Genomic DNA, 18,661 nt, shown 5'->3' with positions numbered 1-18,661 from the left:
GGGGGAACTAGGCCTTGTTAGGATTAGTCCGCTTTCCTCACGATGTTTTCCTTCACCGAAATGCTACTGGTAAATATCAAATGATATTTCGTACAAAGTTCCGAAAAACTCATTGGTACGAGCCGGGGTTTGACCCGCAACCTCCGGATTGAAAGTCGCACGCTCTTACCGCTAGGCCACCAGCGCTTTGCACCAGCGCTGTTTGTATGTATGTGTATGTATATTATATATGTATATATATAGCGTCCAGAAATACCTGTATTAAATTAGGTCAGCAAAGTGCTCCCACCTGCGGACTTCTGAGAAGCTTCTTGGCCAACGTTATTTCAACGCCGAAATCACGCATGCAATTCAAGTAGGCAAGCATTATGTTACACAAACAGATGTATCTACATTCTACAATTTACATATGTATAGGCATTCGAGAAGTCTAACAGTGTTTAGAATATAATAAAAACCTGAGTTGTGAGACTTGTGAGAGTTGTGAGAAACCTTGCTGAGTTGGGAACTAGGTGCCTAAACCTAGTAACACTTTGTTTAATTATTCTATTAGTTTTTGTTAAATGTATAGATATTAGAAATCAATCATATTAACAACAGTGATCCTATAAGGGTTCCGTTTTTCCTTTTGAGGTACGGAACCCTAAAAATGAGAAAATTTCGTTAATTAAGGTTTAAAACACCTATTATCTTGTTGACCGTTTACGTGGCCGGTAACGTACATTACGTACACGTTCCTAATTATTTATTTATCGTATGGCAATTTTATTTTACACTATTCATTTATTAACTAGTTTATAATCTTAATTTACATTTGTCCAAGTAGGTGATGGCTGCACTCGTTACGGTTTTAAAATCTTCCACTGGGCCATCGTACTTTGTCAGTGGGTACGTTCCTAATTCCTAATACACACGTGTAAAATAAAAAACATGCAAGTAATAAAAATACCTGCTTGCAAATGTGTTATGATAAGGATATTTGTAATTCTAACATTAAAGCGATACAGTGAACCCTTGATAAACAAATCTTGACGTAATCGTCAAAACATAACACTCTGTTTATACGGGCTTTTGACACAGAGGATATCGACATGGGGCGACTTTTACAGATTCTTGTTTAAAGCAGTTTCGACTAGTTTAAATAAAGTTAAAGTTACAGAAGGTTTACCTCATAGTTTGTAACGGAGGTCAAATCTCTGCTAACTTAAGTGTTTTCAACGAGTCAAAGTGGTAGTCGTAACTTAGAGATATAATTTTTTTTAAATCGGAAATCCTAAATTACCGCGTCCTAATAAAGATCTGCTTGAACCTCGTCTTGAAAGACAGGAGAACTTTATTTCGTGTAATCGAGGTTTGAGTTATCGAGTTTCCAATGCATAACTATTTTTATACATAAGTACCACATAAATACCTACATTCCAATTGCGATCCGTGCCTATACACGATAACATACCTACCTAATTAGTACGTGCAAGGAGGAAGGAACATTGAACTAGTAAAAATGTATACCTTACGTAATTTGTTATGTTAGATTAAATAAATCTAAGCCTATTTTAGTAATTCGTAATATTATTTCCTTTATTCACAATCATTGTACGCTGACCCATTGCGGTTCTTGTCCTTTAGACGCTATAGGTATAGGTACCAGCTAAATTAACGCGTGCAAAATTAAACAGGAAGCAACATGAAACTAATTAAAAAATAGGTACCTACCTACCCACCTATAAATTAGCTTACTTATCATTTTACAGCTAAGAATAGCATTACGCTATTTAAAGGTAGGTGATTAAGCTTTGAGCGCCATGAAGGTTTAAGGTAGTTTAGGTAGGCTGAATTAGTAAAATCGACCGTTTTTGTCCTGCTGGACGACGACCTTTTTCTAATTTACCTTTTAAGCTATAAAAGAAAATATAAAAACCTAAATATTAGAGGATGAACCTATTTAATGGAAAACATAAACCTATTTAAGTAATTGCGTGTGACGTTGATGTCTCGGATTAAAAAAAAAAAAAACGAGTGCTATATATGTGACCGTTATTTAGGTACTCCTAATAATTAATGAGGTAGGTACAGAGAGGACTCGGGCGCAATCAAAATAGGTAAGTGAAATGTTTTATTTATTTTTAGGTACCTACCTATTATTAAAAGTACATGCCTAAAAACGTGTTACATCTATGAGATAAGACGCGTCTAAATATTAATTTACAAATTAAGTAGCACGTGGTTAGGTAGGTTCTTTTTACAGCTTAATTAAAATGTGCTCTTAATTTAATTTAATTATTTATTACTTTAATGTAATTAATGTAACATTTGACTCATATCGCCGGTGGGTAGGTGGAACGGTCACATGGAGGACTTGATTGCACTTAAAAGGTCAAATCTATTAATTTGCGGATAGGTTACAAATTACCTGGGTATATGATTATTCTCTTGTACAATAATGAATTCATTTTACGCTTACGTAGGTCTGGACATCAATTATTAGATTTATTAGTAATGCTTAGTTAGTACCTGTACCTATTTAAAAATGTTACGTATAACTTACTCGATATTACACGCTATTTACATTGTTGTGAATTGATACTTAGGCGGGTAAGTAGGTACAGTCGGCAAAGTTATTAGCTTCGCTTCTCTCTGCAAGTAGGTATTTACCTATACCTACTTACAAATTTTTATGCAGGTACTTCCATAGGTGTCAAAGGATTGATTCACCCTGCGACGCATCGCTTCGCTTTGCGTTCGCGTGTTGTTCGCCTACGTAGTACGCTGCGTTAAAGCAACACTCTTTTCTGACCGTCTAGCATGCTAATTCGTGCTATTCGTACTCGCGCGCGAGTCCATAGTATAGTTGAAGTCGCGCGCAGGAACGCAACTCATGCTAGCAGGTCTGACCATACGTGGACCTTGGGTGTTGTATTAAGGTTTACGAATTTTCTAATAAAGGTTTTCGAAGTGTCTAATAAAACTCCGATGTACCGAACCCTCAATTATCCGAACTTTATTCAGGTGTTTTATATTCTATCGTTAATTTGTACGTCAATTTCGATTATCCGAACTAGTCTCGGTCCCAATTAGTTCGTATAATCGAGGTTCTACAGAGGTACTAATAGTAACACGCTTAACTGATTGCAGGTAGACCGTAACTCGTTGCAATAAGGTTTGCAAATGGTCAAGAAACTGTGTAAACAATGTTACCCTAAACTACCTACAAAGTTGCCCAGGGATCACATTGATAGTGTTCAGTCAAGGTCTAAGATATCGATGTGGCCAATATTGATGCCAAAAACAATTTATACGTGACCTTAAAATAAAGGCAATAAAGTTGTCTCGCGACCTTAGAAGAACAAGCAAGCATCGTAATTCCTAAAAGTAACCTTATTTATACTTACCTACTGAATTATTTAGGATCCTGGTAAGGACTTAAGGACAACTGAATTCAAGTAAGCCTTTTTGGTCCTAACGGTACTGGTACGGAACCCAAATAAGTATTAACGTGGGAAAATACTGACTAGGTAGGTAAGTGACTTTCAGTATTTTTTATCAAATGCTATTTTATTTATCTTGTTGACGTAAGTATAGGTAAAACGAAACGTATGACGACGCCGAAGCTATTTAATTAGTATTGTTTATCTGACCATGACTTATAAATAATAATAATAATTAGGTAATAATTATCTCGTTTTAATAGGGTTTTAACTTAACAATAGACGGGAAATGGTATTATTTTCCGTCGTCGACCATATGCTGGCAGATTGATCTGTAATTTCAACAAAAAAACCTCATTCTTGTAAACAATTATCTTACGTTCATTGTAAGCAAAAATTGCATAAGCAAACCGCATGTGGCGAATTAAATAGGAGAAAAGGAACCTGTTTCAGTGTTTTAGTACGCGTACGGCGCTCAACGAGCCACAAACGGCAGGCCTGTCGCCATAATTTAAAACGATAGCGCGGAATGTAGTTTTATTGTGCACATGCTAACATACCTACTCAACATATTGCTGGTTGTGGATGGCGATAAATGAGCACAAACGAGCGAAAGCCACTTAGACCGAATTTACACTTTGTGGGAGACCGCTGCACCCGAGCGCCGAGATCGCTCCTACGAAGTACGACCTCGTCAGCTGCTATCTACTGTTATTATATCGGTATTATGTAACTACTATCGTATTTTGTAAATCTAACGCCAAAAGTATCTACAATAAATGGCGAAAAGCATATGCCACTAAAAATCCACTTACGACTGATCTTTCTTTACACTAGGGTTCATTCAATAGGTCAATGCACTTCCGAGGCAACGACGTCCAAAGCGATTACAAAGCGCTGTTTTTGTAATGAGAATATGAAATAAATACCAATTTAAATGTCCACTGCGATAATTGTTGTAATATTAAGTTTACGATAATCGTTAGTTAAATTTGTACATTCTTCACGAAATTTGTCACATAGGTGATAATTTTAAGTTGTAGGCTACAATGTAGCCGAATGCATCACTGTAACGATAATATAGGTAAAAAAACAATAAAATTTGACCATTCGGCGATTGTGACCGATGTTGTGCAAAGTATTGAAGCGTATAAGTGCTTGTTTAGAAAGAAAGGCCAAGCCATATTGACAAGGTAATCAGCAGGCACAATAAGTCGACAATACGGCTTATACCTGTCGTGTGCTGCATCGTGATAACAGACGGGTTTGTGTACTTACCTCGAGATCTTCGTAGGTGCGAAATGCCATTATGGCGAAACCATCGATGATGTCCTCCTCTCCGAGTGGCTCCCGCGACTTTTTCCTCCTGGTAGGAGGACGAGGCGGCTTCTCTCTCGCCGGGGACTCGTCCTCGCCGCTGTCCCCATCCTTAACTTTACTCTCTCGCTGTGCTTGCATGCGCTGTGCCCGTTCCCTTCGCCTATTTCTCTGATTGCGCTGCTTCACTTCGTTTTCCATCGTTCGCACATTATTCGAATCACCCGACCACCGTGTTTCACTACACTAAAATCCGCACTTCACTTGAATCACTCATGGTTATCCGTCGATATTAGGCTGTATTCAACAAAATACAAATCTTGCACTCGGAGAAAGACACTGGCCGTTTCCAATGGCGGATTGTACACCGTTGCCGCATTGCAAGTAAAATGGCCGCGTAGCACTCGACGGGCTGTCTTCTTTCACATTCACGTAAATGGAGACATAATTACACTTAAACTAAGACATATTACATTATAATTTAACAAGAACTAAGATAATAATACGTTAAATTAAGTTTATACATTATTCTCTATGTTGAGAATCAGTCAATAGTCAATACAATGAAAGGTGTTGCACGACGCCAACGCTACGTCGCGGTCGCGATGGTAAACTAAAGCAGGGATACCAACATAACACGTCAAAGCACAATAGGGCGGCTGTGGCAATGTGGCGCTCGCCTCGGTTTTACTCTTTTCACGCGTACGCTTACACCTATCTTCCCTCTCGTAAAATACAAATTGCTGATGGAGCGTTTGAGTTGATGATATTTTCGCTATTTTTAACGAGTAGATGGCATTTATGCCGGGCTTATTTATATAGGGTTAAAGGCGAAAATAAAGTTGTTTTAAAAACAACGCCGTAAACAGTGTGCAGATTTTTTTACCTAGCAACTTTATTTGTAGTAGCCATAGTAGAGCTATCATAGAGCTATGGTAGAGCTATAAAAAACCGGACAAGTGCGAGTAGGACTCGCCCACTGAGGGTTCCGTACTTTTAGCATTTGTTTGGTTATAGCGGCAACAGAAATACATCATCTGTGAAAATTTCAACTGTCTAGCTGGCCCAAACGAAACTTATATTTTATGAAAGAAAATATGTTCCTGAACATAAATAAATAGGGTTGCCTAAAGAAATATGGTCAAGGCTATTTTTATGGAATTAAAAAAAAAAATTTGCACCGACTACCTGACGAACGAAATAAGTTCCAATGGAAAGTATACCTATACAACATGAATAAATTAGGTTGCCTATCTTTTTCCTATCACTATTATATGAGTTTATGAGGTTGCCGTGTTTAAACAGGTGAGTAGGAAATATTACGCGAAACTCAGCGTAGGTGGCGCCACTACCACAATCTGAAAATTCATCGCGAAACAAGAAAATCGAAATTTCGTTATCTAACATCTCTGTCACTTGCATATTCGAGCGATAAAGGGGCAGATAGCGAAATTTCGGATTCGCGTTTCCCGGTAGATCCTCTGTAAACAAACCGCGTTGAAGCATCAATGTCATATTTTATTATCTCTGAAAGCTTTTCAAAAACCTGTTAAAGGTACAGTATAAGTTACTTTGTGGTTTACTAAAAAGGCTAGTGCTGCACTCTAGTGGCAGAACATTGCAGTAATATCCCCTATTGCACTCATCTGTCTGACGCTTGAATTATATATAATATCAAAATGATGGTAATTTTATTGCGAATATAGTGGTATAGGGTTGCCTGCGAAAATCCGGTCACAAATAAGGGTTGCCAGGCTTTTAAAGAAAAAAGTTTTAGACGTTTCGGTGAAGGCGGATCATGGCTATTATGGCTCTACAAATAAGATCGTGTCAGATATTTTTGCGGCCTTCGTTGTGTAACATATCATTTATAAAGTCTCCATGATATCATTATTGCAGGTGAATGTATACCGTATTTCCTACTAAGCTATCGCAGTTCATGAGATACAGCCTGGTGACAGACAGACGTACAGACAGACGGAAGCGATTTCAATTTTGGAATCTTTCGCTTGCTCTGGTATCAATATTAGGACGAGCGGTTAAACAACAACTTTGCCTTGTGACAGACAAATCTCATGCTTTGTATAATTATTAACAAATGATTAACCGTCCCTACTGCTATCTTTTGCTGCATAATGTTCTATGCTTATGTAGAATATAATAAAATAACCACCAACATACAAATCCACACGTACGAAGTCGCGGGCAATAGCTATTCATACATCATTGTATGGCGTCAAAAGCGGGTGGGTGGGTGTCAACAGCGAATGAATAAGGCGTTTATTCTATAAAGATTTGCCAGAACATAATTATTGTTTATTTGTCTTTGGCTAGACTGAATCGTTGGAGCGCGTAATTTAAACGAGTCGTGTAGTCATTAAATTGACATTTTGCATACGTTATTTTAGTTAACCAGTAAATAAATCGTATCATCATATCATATCAATAACCATATTTATGTCTGTTGTTATAAGTAGGTACTTAGACCGTAAAAATATCGTATGCCTCGCAATATTAAACGTCCTCGCTTACGTTCGGCTGTCTAAATCACACTCAAAGTAGTAATACCTGCAGGCAAACTGTAAATACAGTTTTGCAATCTGTCTAAATTTAAGCTCTGTACTGTGTATTAATACATAAATAAAGGGATATGTAGGTAAGTACCAAGTACCAGTACCTAATACCTAGTTAGAATTTTGTAAGATGTCCGAACGTAGGAAGAGCTCATGTGACAATTTATAGGTATTTATCTTCTTAAAATCAATGAATTACTTACCTATAACCTATAAATAATATATATATACTCCTCCCATGACATGACACGACACGACAGATAAGTGGCTCAGTATAACGCGAGTCACCACCGAGGTAGCGTGTCACGTGTGCCACTCAACAATCATTTTATTAACACGAGTTATTAAATAAACGAACAAGTAATTGTATAGGTATAAAACGTTCATGAAAACGGAAGGATTTGTGGTTATGTGATAGTATATCAATTAAATAATATTTTAGGTAAGTAATGTTTAGGTTCTTTATAGTAGTGTATTTAAATGACATTGTGAGATGTACCGTATCTTATGTGTATTATTAATATATGTTTGATGTATGGTATCGTTTTGTCTTTGTTATTGTAAAAAAATAGGTTAAATTACCCTTTTTATGGCACCTTCATAATCGTGTCGATTTAAAACCCTCCCTTCGGTCGTGTTTCCGTTTATCGCCACTCGTTGCGAATTTCCTACTTTTTGCACTTGTATCGTAATGTACCTACTATTAGAGATAGAGGTGATTTCGATGATTAATACGTGTATTATCATTATCATAACTAATACGTATGATAACGTGTCATAACTGGTAAAACTAGAATAACAATAGTATGCATGTAAATCAATTAGTAGAGGCCTCATGTTATGACTAAACTAGTATGGTCACTAAAAAGTTGTCTTAGCAAATTTTGCCACAGACAAAATCAGACATCGTAATCAGATTCCATGGTGATATTCAGAATATTGATTTAGAATACCCTTTTCCAGCAGCTTGTTTGTTTACTTTACCATAGCATCCATATTGCTACGAATACACAAAACCAGTTTGTGTGATCGTTGATTACAATTAAACGTACTTGTCTATCCAATAACTTGTTACGGACTCTGGGGTATCCCTTAACTAAAATTGGGTCGTTGTTTAAATCAACGCGATAGGTACCAGAAAAATAAAAAACCTTTTGCTGCCAAATTCCTTCTGATACTGTACAACATTAGGGCAGAACCGTCGTCTAAACATTTTTTTTAACTCCATTTCATATGTTTGTGGTTCCCCTTCCTTTAATATCATATTTATTCTATAAAAGATCGTGTGAATTGGTTTTGAAACAACATTTATTATCGGTTTGATCTCGCATCTAAATTAAATTTGGATCGGATAACGCTGTTTAATTTACCGTCATGACAGTTTTATTGTAGGCTCGTTTTTGTTCTCCCTTGTTAAATATTTAATTTGCATATTTAAAAAAACATGACACTGCTTAATTACCTTTTCGTGTTTCACATTAGCTGTGTGTGCAACAGTGGTGCCCGCCTGTTCGCTTTATTTACTTAGCATTTAATATGTGGCAAAGTGTATCAACTTTTGAGCTTCCGAAAGTTCAAATTTTTTCTATGGTGCGCGCTCGTTATCTTTCCCCAATTCCAAATTCCCACTACGCATATTAATTGTTAAAATTTACACGTTACACAATGAGAACTTGGTACCAGTAGTGGGGGTCTAAGTAAGTATACTCTGTCAAGCAATTTCCGTCAGTAGAAAAGAGCGGCAAAAAAATTGTAGGTGTTTTCGCCCCATAGAAAATTTGAATTTCGCTTTTTCTAATGACAAACTTGTTTGACCGGCTATAAATTATTTAAATTATATATAGCTAGATTCCTAAAGGCTTGGCTTGTCTATGCCTATGCGCGGGCTACATGCGCAAACATGCTAAGTATAGCAATATGCGCCAGATAATGGTGTGTGCTTGTACTTGTAACTGGTATGGCGCACAAAATACGTATAAGCCCGCGCCAGTGTATATATTATACGTACTACTCTGACCCGCGCTTTTACTTGCTCCAGTTACGCAGATACTTTGGGTGTGCAACTGTGCAGGGTTAGTACTTGCGCAGGTGGGTCGCCCTGGCAAGTGCTCAAATCGCTGGACTACTACATGCTTCTATAAACCGTTGGTTACACGATGCATACAACCTGCGCAAGTACCTCAACACATCTGTACATGTACATGACAAACAAGGTTGCAAAGATTAAAATAAAACTTTGATTGAGTCATGGTTGACAAATTTCAGTCAGTCAGCCTTTAGGCATTTACTTTATTTTCATTATGTTTATAATGTAATTTATTCCGACAATAATTCTAGAAGCTGTTTCAGCTTGTTCAGATACTTCTGTTTTCTGGAAAATGCTATACTTAGTTTGAATATAAATTTAGAAGCACTTTAAACGTCCGCAAAATGCCATTTAATCCGTGTACTTGTTCTCTGTAAGTGTTTGTTAAGTTTTTATTAAATAGGTACCTACTATAATTATCGTCAGACTGTGGTATGGTGGTTTATTTTTAATTAAGTGACTTATTCGGGGCTTGGGCTAATCTTATTTAGAATAACTAATAAAATTACGATTACATCATCGAGTGCTCCGCTGCCGACGCTCTTTTTATCAATCTATTCACAAAAATACAAACATATTTTTTTGATTTATTTCAGCCCTATCTTCAAAATGGGTAAAAAAGGCTTAGACAGAGCTATCATATCGGCAGCGATTGTCGGCATCCTGATATCCACGTACGCCTTGTTCGTGGAGATGACCGCAGAAGCAAACCCCGAGTACAAGGCCTACTGCGACCTCGCTGAAAAAGCCAGCTGCTCATCAGTTCTCACGTCGGAGTAAGTAATTCTACTATAGTTCGTTCGCGTTAAAAATGCAGTAAAATCATCAATGTCCGCCAGCTTAGGGATGTTTGTAACCAATCAAATAATTCCTTATTAGATAGTATGCCTTCAACTGGTCACTGAACTTGACTTTCAATTAGGAACGATTTGATTGGTTACGGCGGGGTGGCTAGGCCGGCAGACAATAATGATTTTTCTAAAGCCTGACTGGCCACAAATATATGATTATTGTCATGAGGGCGCTGTTATTCTCATGTATAGGGTGACAGTTCAGTATAGTATGAAAAAAATATTTCCAGTGAAATTCCGCAACATGGCGTGTGATCATATATTCCTGGTCAGGCTTAACATTCTTAACGCGAACGAACTGTACCTGCTATTACATCCTTCCTGTATTTGTCGTGACATATATCAGTATATATCTAACCATGAAGATTATAATCTATGAATTTACCTGTCTACCTATAAATCATGAACACAATGAGAATTCTATATATCTATGAATTTACCTGGGTCCTAATTCAACGCATGTGCATAAGGATCAGAAAAATGAAAAGGCCATTGACTTGCAATTCCATTTGGCTTTTCAATATATTATATATAGAATTGTTAACCCTTTGTGGAAGAGCGGTTGTCTTAATACAGGCATCCTGCACCAGCATGGATTTTTTTTCAACCCAGAATAGAAACTGGATATTGTTATCATGTGGATAGTCTGGTTTCCTTTCCACACAATACAATGTATTCCTTCATTGAAAAGCTAGTTACAAATAATCCGATAGTTTGTTGGTTGGTGTGAGGATTCAAACCAACGACCTGTTCAAAAGTTACACTGTGTACCTGAACCACTTGGCATGCGCCAAGTTGTTAAATCAATCACTATAATTCTTAAAACAGACTTGCGAAACGCGATTCAAATTCCAATTTAGAAAGCATTTCTGTCTAGCGTAAAAGCTGTTTCCATAAATAATTTTCCAACTTGTGGATCATCAAACAGCTAGGGGAGATTTTTGAAAGCCCTTTCAATGGAGCATAACTCAATGGATGGGGTGCGCACAATTTTCGTCACCAATTTACCTTCCCCTTTATGTCTATCATCGCTTATCGTGATTATAATGGGTATCTCTTCTCTATTTTCATCGCAGATGCGATGCGGTGAGGTTTAATGGTTAAAATATTGTTATTAGACTTTTAAGGTTTTGTCTGCTGGAAATGTGTAGTAGTGTGCGAAGTATGTACTTATGTAGGTAGTGAAATGTTTAATACTCATTAAGTTATATTTAGCATATATATATATACATATAGGTACCTTGTTTTTTGTTGGAATGGCTTCTATTCTACAATATTCTTAAAAGTTAGAAAACTGAATATTAGGTAGCAGGTATATAAAAATAGGTAGTTATGGTCATGGTCATCCATATGCACCTACTTTTCAAGTAACAGTTAAATACAAAAACACGGGAATTTTCTTTTAAGGTGGTTCGATTTTCATACAAAATTCAATCTGCTTTAATTAAGGCACTACACACTATTACTACAGAAATATTTGCTCGTTTATCTACTTTCGAATATTCGTTTGCGCTAAATTAATAGAAAAACTTTGTTTCATACAGAAATCATACATAAATCAACGTAATTTTTTCATCAATTTTACGTATGTGTGTGTCACAAATGTCGTGTACAAATACGTTGCGTGCGGCGTTGCCACTCTATGACGTTGGCGACGTTGCCTGGCCGACCTGGCAGGATTTGCAGTGCCGTCATGTTTAGTGCATTTTTATTTCACAGTGTTGACACTGACACATAGGGTCATGTTTATTGTGACATCAATTTGTTTGTATAAATTGAAAATGATAGCAACGTCTAAATCAAGTTACAAAAATCATCGGTGTTCTGGTCCGCGAAAATCCAGAAAAATTCAGACTCAATTGAAGCGAAATTCATGATGGTGAAGTTTCGTAAGGTAGGTACAGTTTCATTCCTTCATTGTACATTGTAATTTTCTCGTGCCGATCTTTTTAGAAAATAATTCTCACTTCTTCCGTAATGGTAGATATAAGCAGTGAACAATACCTATATAATGTAATTATTACTGTTTTGGTTGCCGAATAGTCAATGTGTCACTAACTCTAGGTTTTTTTTAGGTATTGTGCAAAATGAAGAGGCATTCTTGGAAATAAAATGTTTTCCTTCATTAGCCAGAAAAAATCAGGACATCCTCACTGCAATAAAGTAAAATAAAACATTTCCTGGGGATGAAAATTATGGAATTTTGTCTATGAATGAAAAACACAATTATTACTAGGTAAGTAAATGATAACTTTATTGGAATCCATATTGTTGCATCATCTTTCTTCCTATAACATTAGAGAATTTGTGCTATCATGATATTATTTTTCTTTCAGGTACAGGGACAACTACGGATAACAAATATGAAAAAATGTTATTTCATTTGTTGTGAATCCATCTACACCAACAAGACATCCACTGCTGGACATAGGCCTCCCCAGGGATCTCCACAACGACTGGTCTTGCAAGACCGGCCAAAATATCGAGAAATAAATAATATAAATAAACATGATAAATATCCCGTTTTCTATAATTGTTATAATTAGAAGGCCATGCAATGTTGTTACTCGCTTTACCTACTTGAATCCAAAAAAAATATATAAAAAAAGTTTTAATTTTATTTTACAATTACTACTTTATTATTAGTACATTACGATACAAGTGCGAAAAGTAGGAAATTGGCAACGAGTGGCGATAAATTGAAACACGACCGAAGGAAGTGTTCTAATCGACACGAGTTGCGAATTACCTTTTCGCACGTGTATTGTACAACGTTTTACAGTACATAATTATAGCCCTTTACATTTTCGACATATGCACGTATTGTACTAATTACCGCAGTAGGGCGGTAACGTATATGTAGCACCATATGTACTAAAAAGTATTTTACAGTACATATGGTGCAACTTTCTCGCCCTAGTGCGTAAAGAGCACTTTTCATGCATATGTCGAAAGTTTAAAGGGCCATATGTACTGTAAAACGTTGTACGATACACGTGCGAATAGGTAATTCGCAACTCGTGTCGATTTAAAACACTCTCTGCGGTCGTGTTTTAATCTGTCGCCACTCTTTTCAAATTTTCTCTTTTCCGCACTTGTATCTTAAATAACTATTTCAAACTGCAAGGGTACGATGATAGATCTCAATTCAATATAATTTTGCAACATTTGGCATTATTAGGTTATAAATTGTATGGAGATGAAATCTATCATCGTACCCTTCCAGTTTGAAAAATACTATAGAGGCTGGGCAGTAAGGGATTGCTTTACTTGTAGAACTATATTTAGCGCTTTAAAAAAACTGATACCTGACACTTACAAACCTGGACTTCCTTGGGCTAGTGCTACTAAGAATCGTCAGTATTCTCCATCCTTTCTGAGTTGGAAGAACCCAAAAAGGTGAGATTTGTGAAAGTCAGGTTTTCAATTTATGTGGCGTTTTCAACCAAACGGGTACCTACTTATTGTTGTCATATTCCCATAAAGCTTCAAAATGAAATCAACCTAATCGACAACCGACAATGTGGTACCTTTTAGTTCAAAACGTCACATATTTTTATAAAACGTTATAAACTAATTTATTAATAATACTGAATATCTGCGAGAAAAAGAAAACATAAGTAAAAACTCAAAAATGCTCGTTTTCCCAGAGATAAGACCTAGCTAGATCGAACCCCTTACAGCAAATTTCATCGAAATCGTTAGAGCCGTTTCCGATATCACTGAAATATATTTCGGTTATATCGGAATCGGACAAGAATTCGAAGACTAAAAGGTATAAGAAACATAACACAAAAAGGACAAAAAAAAGTACCCCTGACGTACCAGTCTCGAACCCGAATCCTCTTGCACGTATTTCCACGAACATACCGCAACGCCATTGCAGCATACTTACACTGCATGAAATTGTCTACTACAAGCATCACGGAAACACTGTTTGCATGTGTGAGTAATAGTAGGAAATAGCATGACAGAAACACTCTGTCGACTTTAAAAGTGTTTTTTGCACTAATGAAGTATTCAATGTTTATTATAATAGTTCAATATTTATGTAAAGAGTGCGCTAAACATACTTTTAAGTATACAGATACCAACACTATTCCACAAAAAAAAAACCTGAAAATTTGCGAAAGTGACGCCATCTAGCGGGGTTTAAGCTTTGGGTAACCTAGTCGAACCACCTTAAATTAGGTACTGGATAGCAATAAAAAATACGATAGTGTACCTACCTTATTAACTTTATGTTTTTAACTCTAATGATATCTACTTACTTAATATATTGTTTTTTTTTTTCGCAGTTTCTCTAAAGGATTTGGCTTGGTGGCGAAAGGGTCGCCGTTGGAACTTCCGAATTGCATTTATGGAATTGTTTTCTACTGCCTAATGATTCTTATGAGTAAGTATAGGGTATATGTCCATACATACCTAATGATGCTCTAATATTATACAATACTTTTCAATATTTTAATAACATTATTTTAAAACTACGCGTTGGATTGTAATGAAACTTTGCACATGTCATTGTAACATGACGTATATCTATGCCTGTAATTAGTTTATATAGCAAAAACAAGTTTTGTATGAAAAACATAAATTCGCTGTATTTTTATTAAACTACCTATGGTATCTGAAGCTACATAACCTAATTATTTAATCACCTAATTATTATTAACCTTTACCTATTGTAAGTACAAAGTTTCAGAGCAATCTAGTTAGCTGGTCGTTTTAAAATGAAAGTGTAACTAGGTACGTTTGTATTGAGAACCGAGCTTGCTGCGGACCCTTAAGGCAATTTTTGCCCGTGCTACAAATCTGGTAACTTGCTATTTCTTTCGACATGCACCAAGTGCCTACTCAATGTTAATCTAACTTGAAAAGTCGATAATCGACAATCGCGATGCGCCCGCATCACCGCAGTCGTGACTCTTTCCTGAGAAAACTATTGCTAAAGCCTTAGAAGCTAAGCGCAAAGTAAGTATTTTACGCTTATTTGGTAGCTCACGAGTGGGTAACTGTTAACGTAATGGGCCACTCCGGCCACTTTGTACACTTGCACCCTGGGAAGTGTGAATCGATATTTTACTGAGTTGCTGATAATGATTTATTGACTTTGCGGTCGTGCACTATTATAGTAGGTAAGTACATAACTCGATAGCGTATAAGGCCGGCTGATATTTCTGCAGCCCTAGTAAAAAGGGTACAAGTCTCGTACAGCTTAGGCTAAAAGGGCATAAGTGTTACGTTGAACTTACGTGGAACCCTTTTACAACTGGGCTGCCCGAGATTTGTACCCTTATTCACTAGGGCCACAGATTTGTTTTCCCCCGTTGTTTTCCTGTTTTCGGGGCCAAGGATATCATTGCGGGATTATATCATTTTCAATGTTTTTTTTTATTTCGTCAGGTTGTCGAGTTAAAAGTCAATCGGGACAAGTGCGTCCATAGGAGTTACTGTGCCTAACCTTATTGTTAGAATACATCTTACGTTAGATCAATAAAGGGTTAGAGGCCCTTCCAACGTAGGTAACCGTGCTTTTTCCAGTAAGGAAAGGGAATGGTTGGTTATTATAACGGAAGGACCTGAAACGTAAATATCTAAGCCTTTTAGCTCAGTTGAGAATGTTGAGATGCCTAGCTCTCGGTCGGTGTACATGTCCCGACTGACCTGAAAATACTCACAACTACTATTTCCTTAGATGGTGTTCTGACAAACACATTCCTTCCGCGCCGGGCTTAGATAAAGATTCGTTGTGTATATTATAAGCTGTGTATTGTAAGGCGGACATCCGGCTCGCACATCGGAGCGACATGCGAATCGCATCCAGTGTGATAACCGCCTAAAAGATGCAAGTGATAGCTGAAGAAGATGGCGCTGTACGATGCCATGGTTTTGTAGTAATGGGGTTGGCCGGTCGAAGTATTTAGTAGATGGCGCCAGCATAGCTTGCCCTGTCAATCCCTAGAATTGTGTCAAATTCTTGTTTTTTTAATAGAATTTTATGCCCTGGATGCTCTTTTAGCCAAATCTCATATAGTTCAACTAGAGAAAGGGGCAAGCTATGATGGCGCCATCTATGCAAACCTTTGACAGTTGCCAACCCCATTGTCGATTTTTGATTATCTTTACATTAGTACGGAGCCTACAGCGCCATCTACATTAGCTGTCAAATTCCTAGCACGAGTTTGTACTTTACGAGACTTTACACATCTAAACTCACTCAAACTCAACTCAAACTCAAATGATTTATTTGTAAACATAGGTAACAGTGTTGGTCAGTACAAAAAGTATTATAGAACGCTAAGTATGCTTCGCCGACAGGCATACTGAAATTAGGTATACACTGTACCAATTAAAATACATTGTTGCATGCAAATACTTAACTAAAGAAAGAATATAATAATATTATATAATTAAATTATATAATTTTAATTGTCTAGTACAATCAATGAATAAATCTTTGATAAATACCATAGAGTAACTTAGAGTTATATCTATCTTTGATAAATACTAATGATAATGCCATCTATGTAGCTATATTGCACATAATATTGCGGGATATTTTGCATATAAATTATATTAACCCTAATTCTTGTTTCAGCTACGTACGACAACGTTTCGGTGGTGCAACTACAGTTTTTAACTGCAGTGATGTCGGTTCTCGCCTGCGTCTATTTAGCCTACCTTTTATTATTCGTTCTACGGGATTTCTGCGTGGTTTGTGTCTCTACTTACTTTGTAAATGGTGGCATAGCCGCATTAGTCTATAGGAAATTGAATGTTGTCCTTAAAAAATGTCGATAAATTAACATATACATACTCGTCTGAACTGTATAAAAATAATTTATTCAAATGAAGTTTGTAAAAGTGACTTTGTTTTTATTTACGGTTTCAGCGCCATCTGTCAGCGAATAGTAATACTCTATAAGAGCATTCAAAAGTTAAGTGTCCAGATCATAGATGGCGCTTTACAATATTTGACTACCACGCCATCTACAGACTTTCCTAAACATCACTAAGTTCCGGAGGCGTCATTGGTGACATCTATTGGCGAGTAGTATATCATTTAATTATCTAGTCTAGATGCGCATTGAAAACTAAACTCTTTACATAGAGTAACTTATACTAGAGCGTTACTGTCATAGTAAATTTTGTAACCCCAGTTAATTCACTGCCATCTGTCGACACACTTTAAAACTAAAAATAAATATTTATAAAAATACGATAAAATGTATTTAAATATGGATAAATTATTTTTTTATTTGCATTAATTATTTTTATATGATTTTGACCCATGTTCTTTCACTGGTACGCGTTAAAATTATAAATAACAAACGAAACAGTCAACGCCCTCTATACGAGTGTAGGCCAAAACTAGTGGCGCCATCTGATCGAGAATCAAATTTTCGTGATTTTCGAGGCACGTTTTTTCCTTAGACTGTATCCATCTATTACGGAGTTATATCTATCTTTGCTCTTTATAACTATCTGTGTCTTTACTCTTTAGCTCTTTACTAAGTTGATAAGGATGGTATGGTATAATGGTATTGGTTATATTTATATAGCGTTTGGGATTATATTGAGCAACTTTTACTATAGTACCAACCACGAAATCGAAAATGGACTAGCCAAAATAAAATGTATGAAACAGCCAAATTTTTTTTTGCAATTTCGGGGTTGGTCCCATAGTTAAGGTTGCTCAGTATAATCCCAAAACCTCCCTGGCAACGGGAATGCACTTATTTTTTAGCCACCGTGTATATCTGTCGGCACCACTAAAATTTTGTAATTTCTAGGTTTCGTTGTTACCAATTTGTTGGTACTATTATATTGATGCTGATTATATACCCGTGATATAAAGTTGAAAGCGCAATCTTTGTATCTGCCGTCAGCGCGATGAGCAAGATGAATGGCAGGCTGCGGCCGACGTGATTCGGGGGTGATGAATACGGATGATCTCAAATTCCAAGTGTTTCCCATGTTTTGATGAATGGATGAGGCGTGGTAAAAGAAATATTTATGTTTTTATAACGTATGCGGTTTATCGCAGTGTAAAATTGCAACAAATAAGTACGAAAATAGAACTTCGTGGGGGTTATGATTGTCCCATGGAATTGGTTTCTTTTTGTAGGTGTTGGCAAGCTGCAATAGGTACGATATTTTTTTTCATATTCATCTGTGATCGGTTCGTCTCATTGGCGATTGGTGTCGATCAAAACAAGATCAAAAGGGGCTTTCCATAAGCTGTCCCGTACAAACGCATTTTATATTTCGTGTATTACCTACATTTCTTTAAAGTTGTCTAAGTCGATCATTTTACTGAGCATTTTTCTCATCAATTGTGACAGAAATAAAAATTCTATACCTGCAAATTTTCTGAAAATTTTAAGGGGGCTCGCATACAATAAACGC

General features: G+C 36.6%; 2 protein-coding genes across 9 annotated transcripts in view; one reads left to right on the top strand and one right to left on the bottom strand.

Moving 5' to 3' along the window:
* LOC134746076 (fibrosin-1-like protein) overlaps positions 1–5,346 on the bottom strand; it is an 85,577-nt gene extending 80,231 nt beyond the window's left edge. For 6 of the 7 annotated variants that reach the window (XM_063680300.1, XM_063680306.1, XM_063680305.1 and 3 more), the window contains exon 1: positions 4,704–5,345. In XM_063680300.1, the coding sequence (XP_063536370.1) occupies positions 4,704–4,943 (240 nt within the window). In that variant the 5' untranslated portion in view covers positions 4,944–5,345. Of the gene's footprint in view, positions 1–4,703 lie in introns of all 7 variants that reach the window. The other variant, XM_063680302.1, reaches the window with a different exon arrangement.
* On the top strand, positions 4,585–17,120 carry LOC134746095 (vitamin K epoxide reductase complex subunit 1-like protein 1). 2 transcript variants are annotated; one of them, XM_063680346.1, is made up of 4 exons: positions 4,585–4,689; positions 9,998–10,177; positions 14,551–14,648; positions 16,851–17,120. In XM_063680346.1, the coding sequence occupies exons 2-4, from the start codon at positions 10,011–10,013 to the stop codon at positions 17,051–17,053; spliced, it is 468 nt and encodes a 155-aa protein (XP_063536416.1). In that variant the 5' UTR covers positions 4,585–4,689; positions 9,998–10,010; the 3' UTR covers positions 17,054–17,120. The 2 variants fall into 2 exon arrangements, with proteins under 2 accessions (XP_063536416.1, XP_063536415.1); XM_063680345.1 differs by lacking the exon at positions 4,585–4,689 and adding an exon at positions 7,609–7,757.
* Positions 17,121–18,661: the final 1,541 nt, after the last annotated feature.

Source organism: Cydia strobilella, chromosome 12, assembly GCF_947568885.1.
Source record: "Cydia strobilella chromosome 12, ilCydStro3.1, whole genome shotgun sequence".
Classification (NCBI taxonomy): domain Eukaryota; kingdom Metazoa; phylum Arthropoda; class Insecta; order Lepidoptera; family Tortricidae; genus Cydia; species Cydia strobilella.
Note: the sequence above shows the minus strand (reverse complement) of the source record. Positions and strands in the feature narration are given on the sequence as shown.

Bases quoted from the DNA above. Each gene is read 5' to 3' on its own strand.
- LOC134746095 (XM_063680346.1), top strand. From the start codon at position 10,011: ATGGGTAAAAAAGGCTTAGACAGAGCTATCATATCGGCAGCGATTGTC. The intron at 10,178-14,550 runs GTAAGTAATTCT...TTTTTTTCGCAG, and splicing joins TCATCAGTTCTCACGTCGGA to TTTCTCTAAAGGATTTGGCT. The intron at 14,649-16,850 runs GTAAGTATAGGG...TTCTTGTTTCAG, and splicing joins CTGCCTAATGATTCTTATGA to CTACGTACGACAACGTTTCG.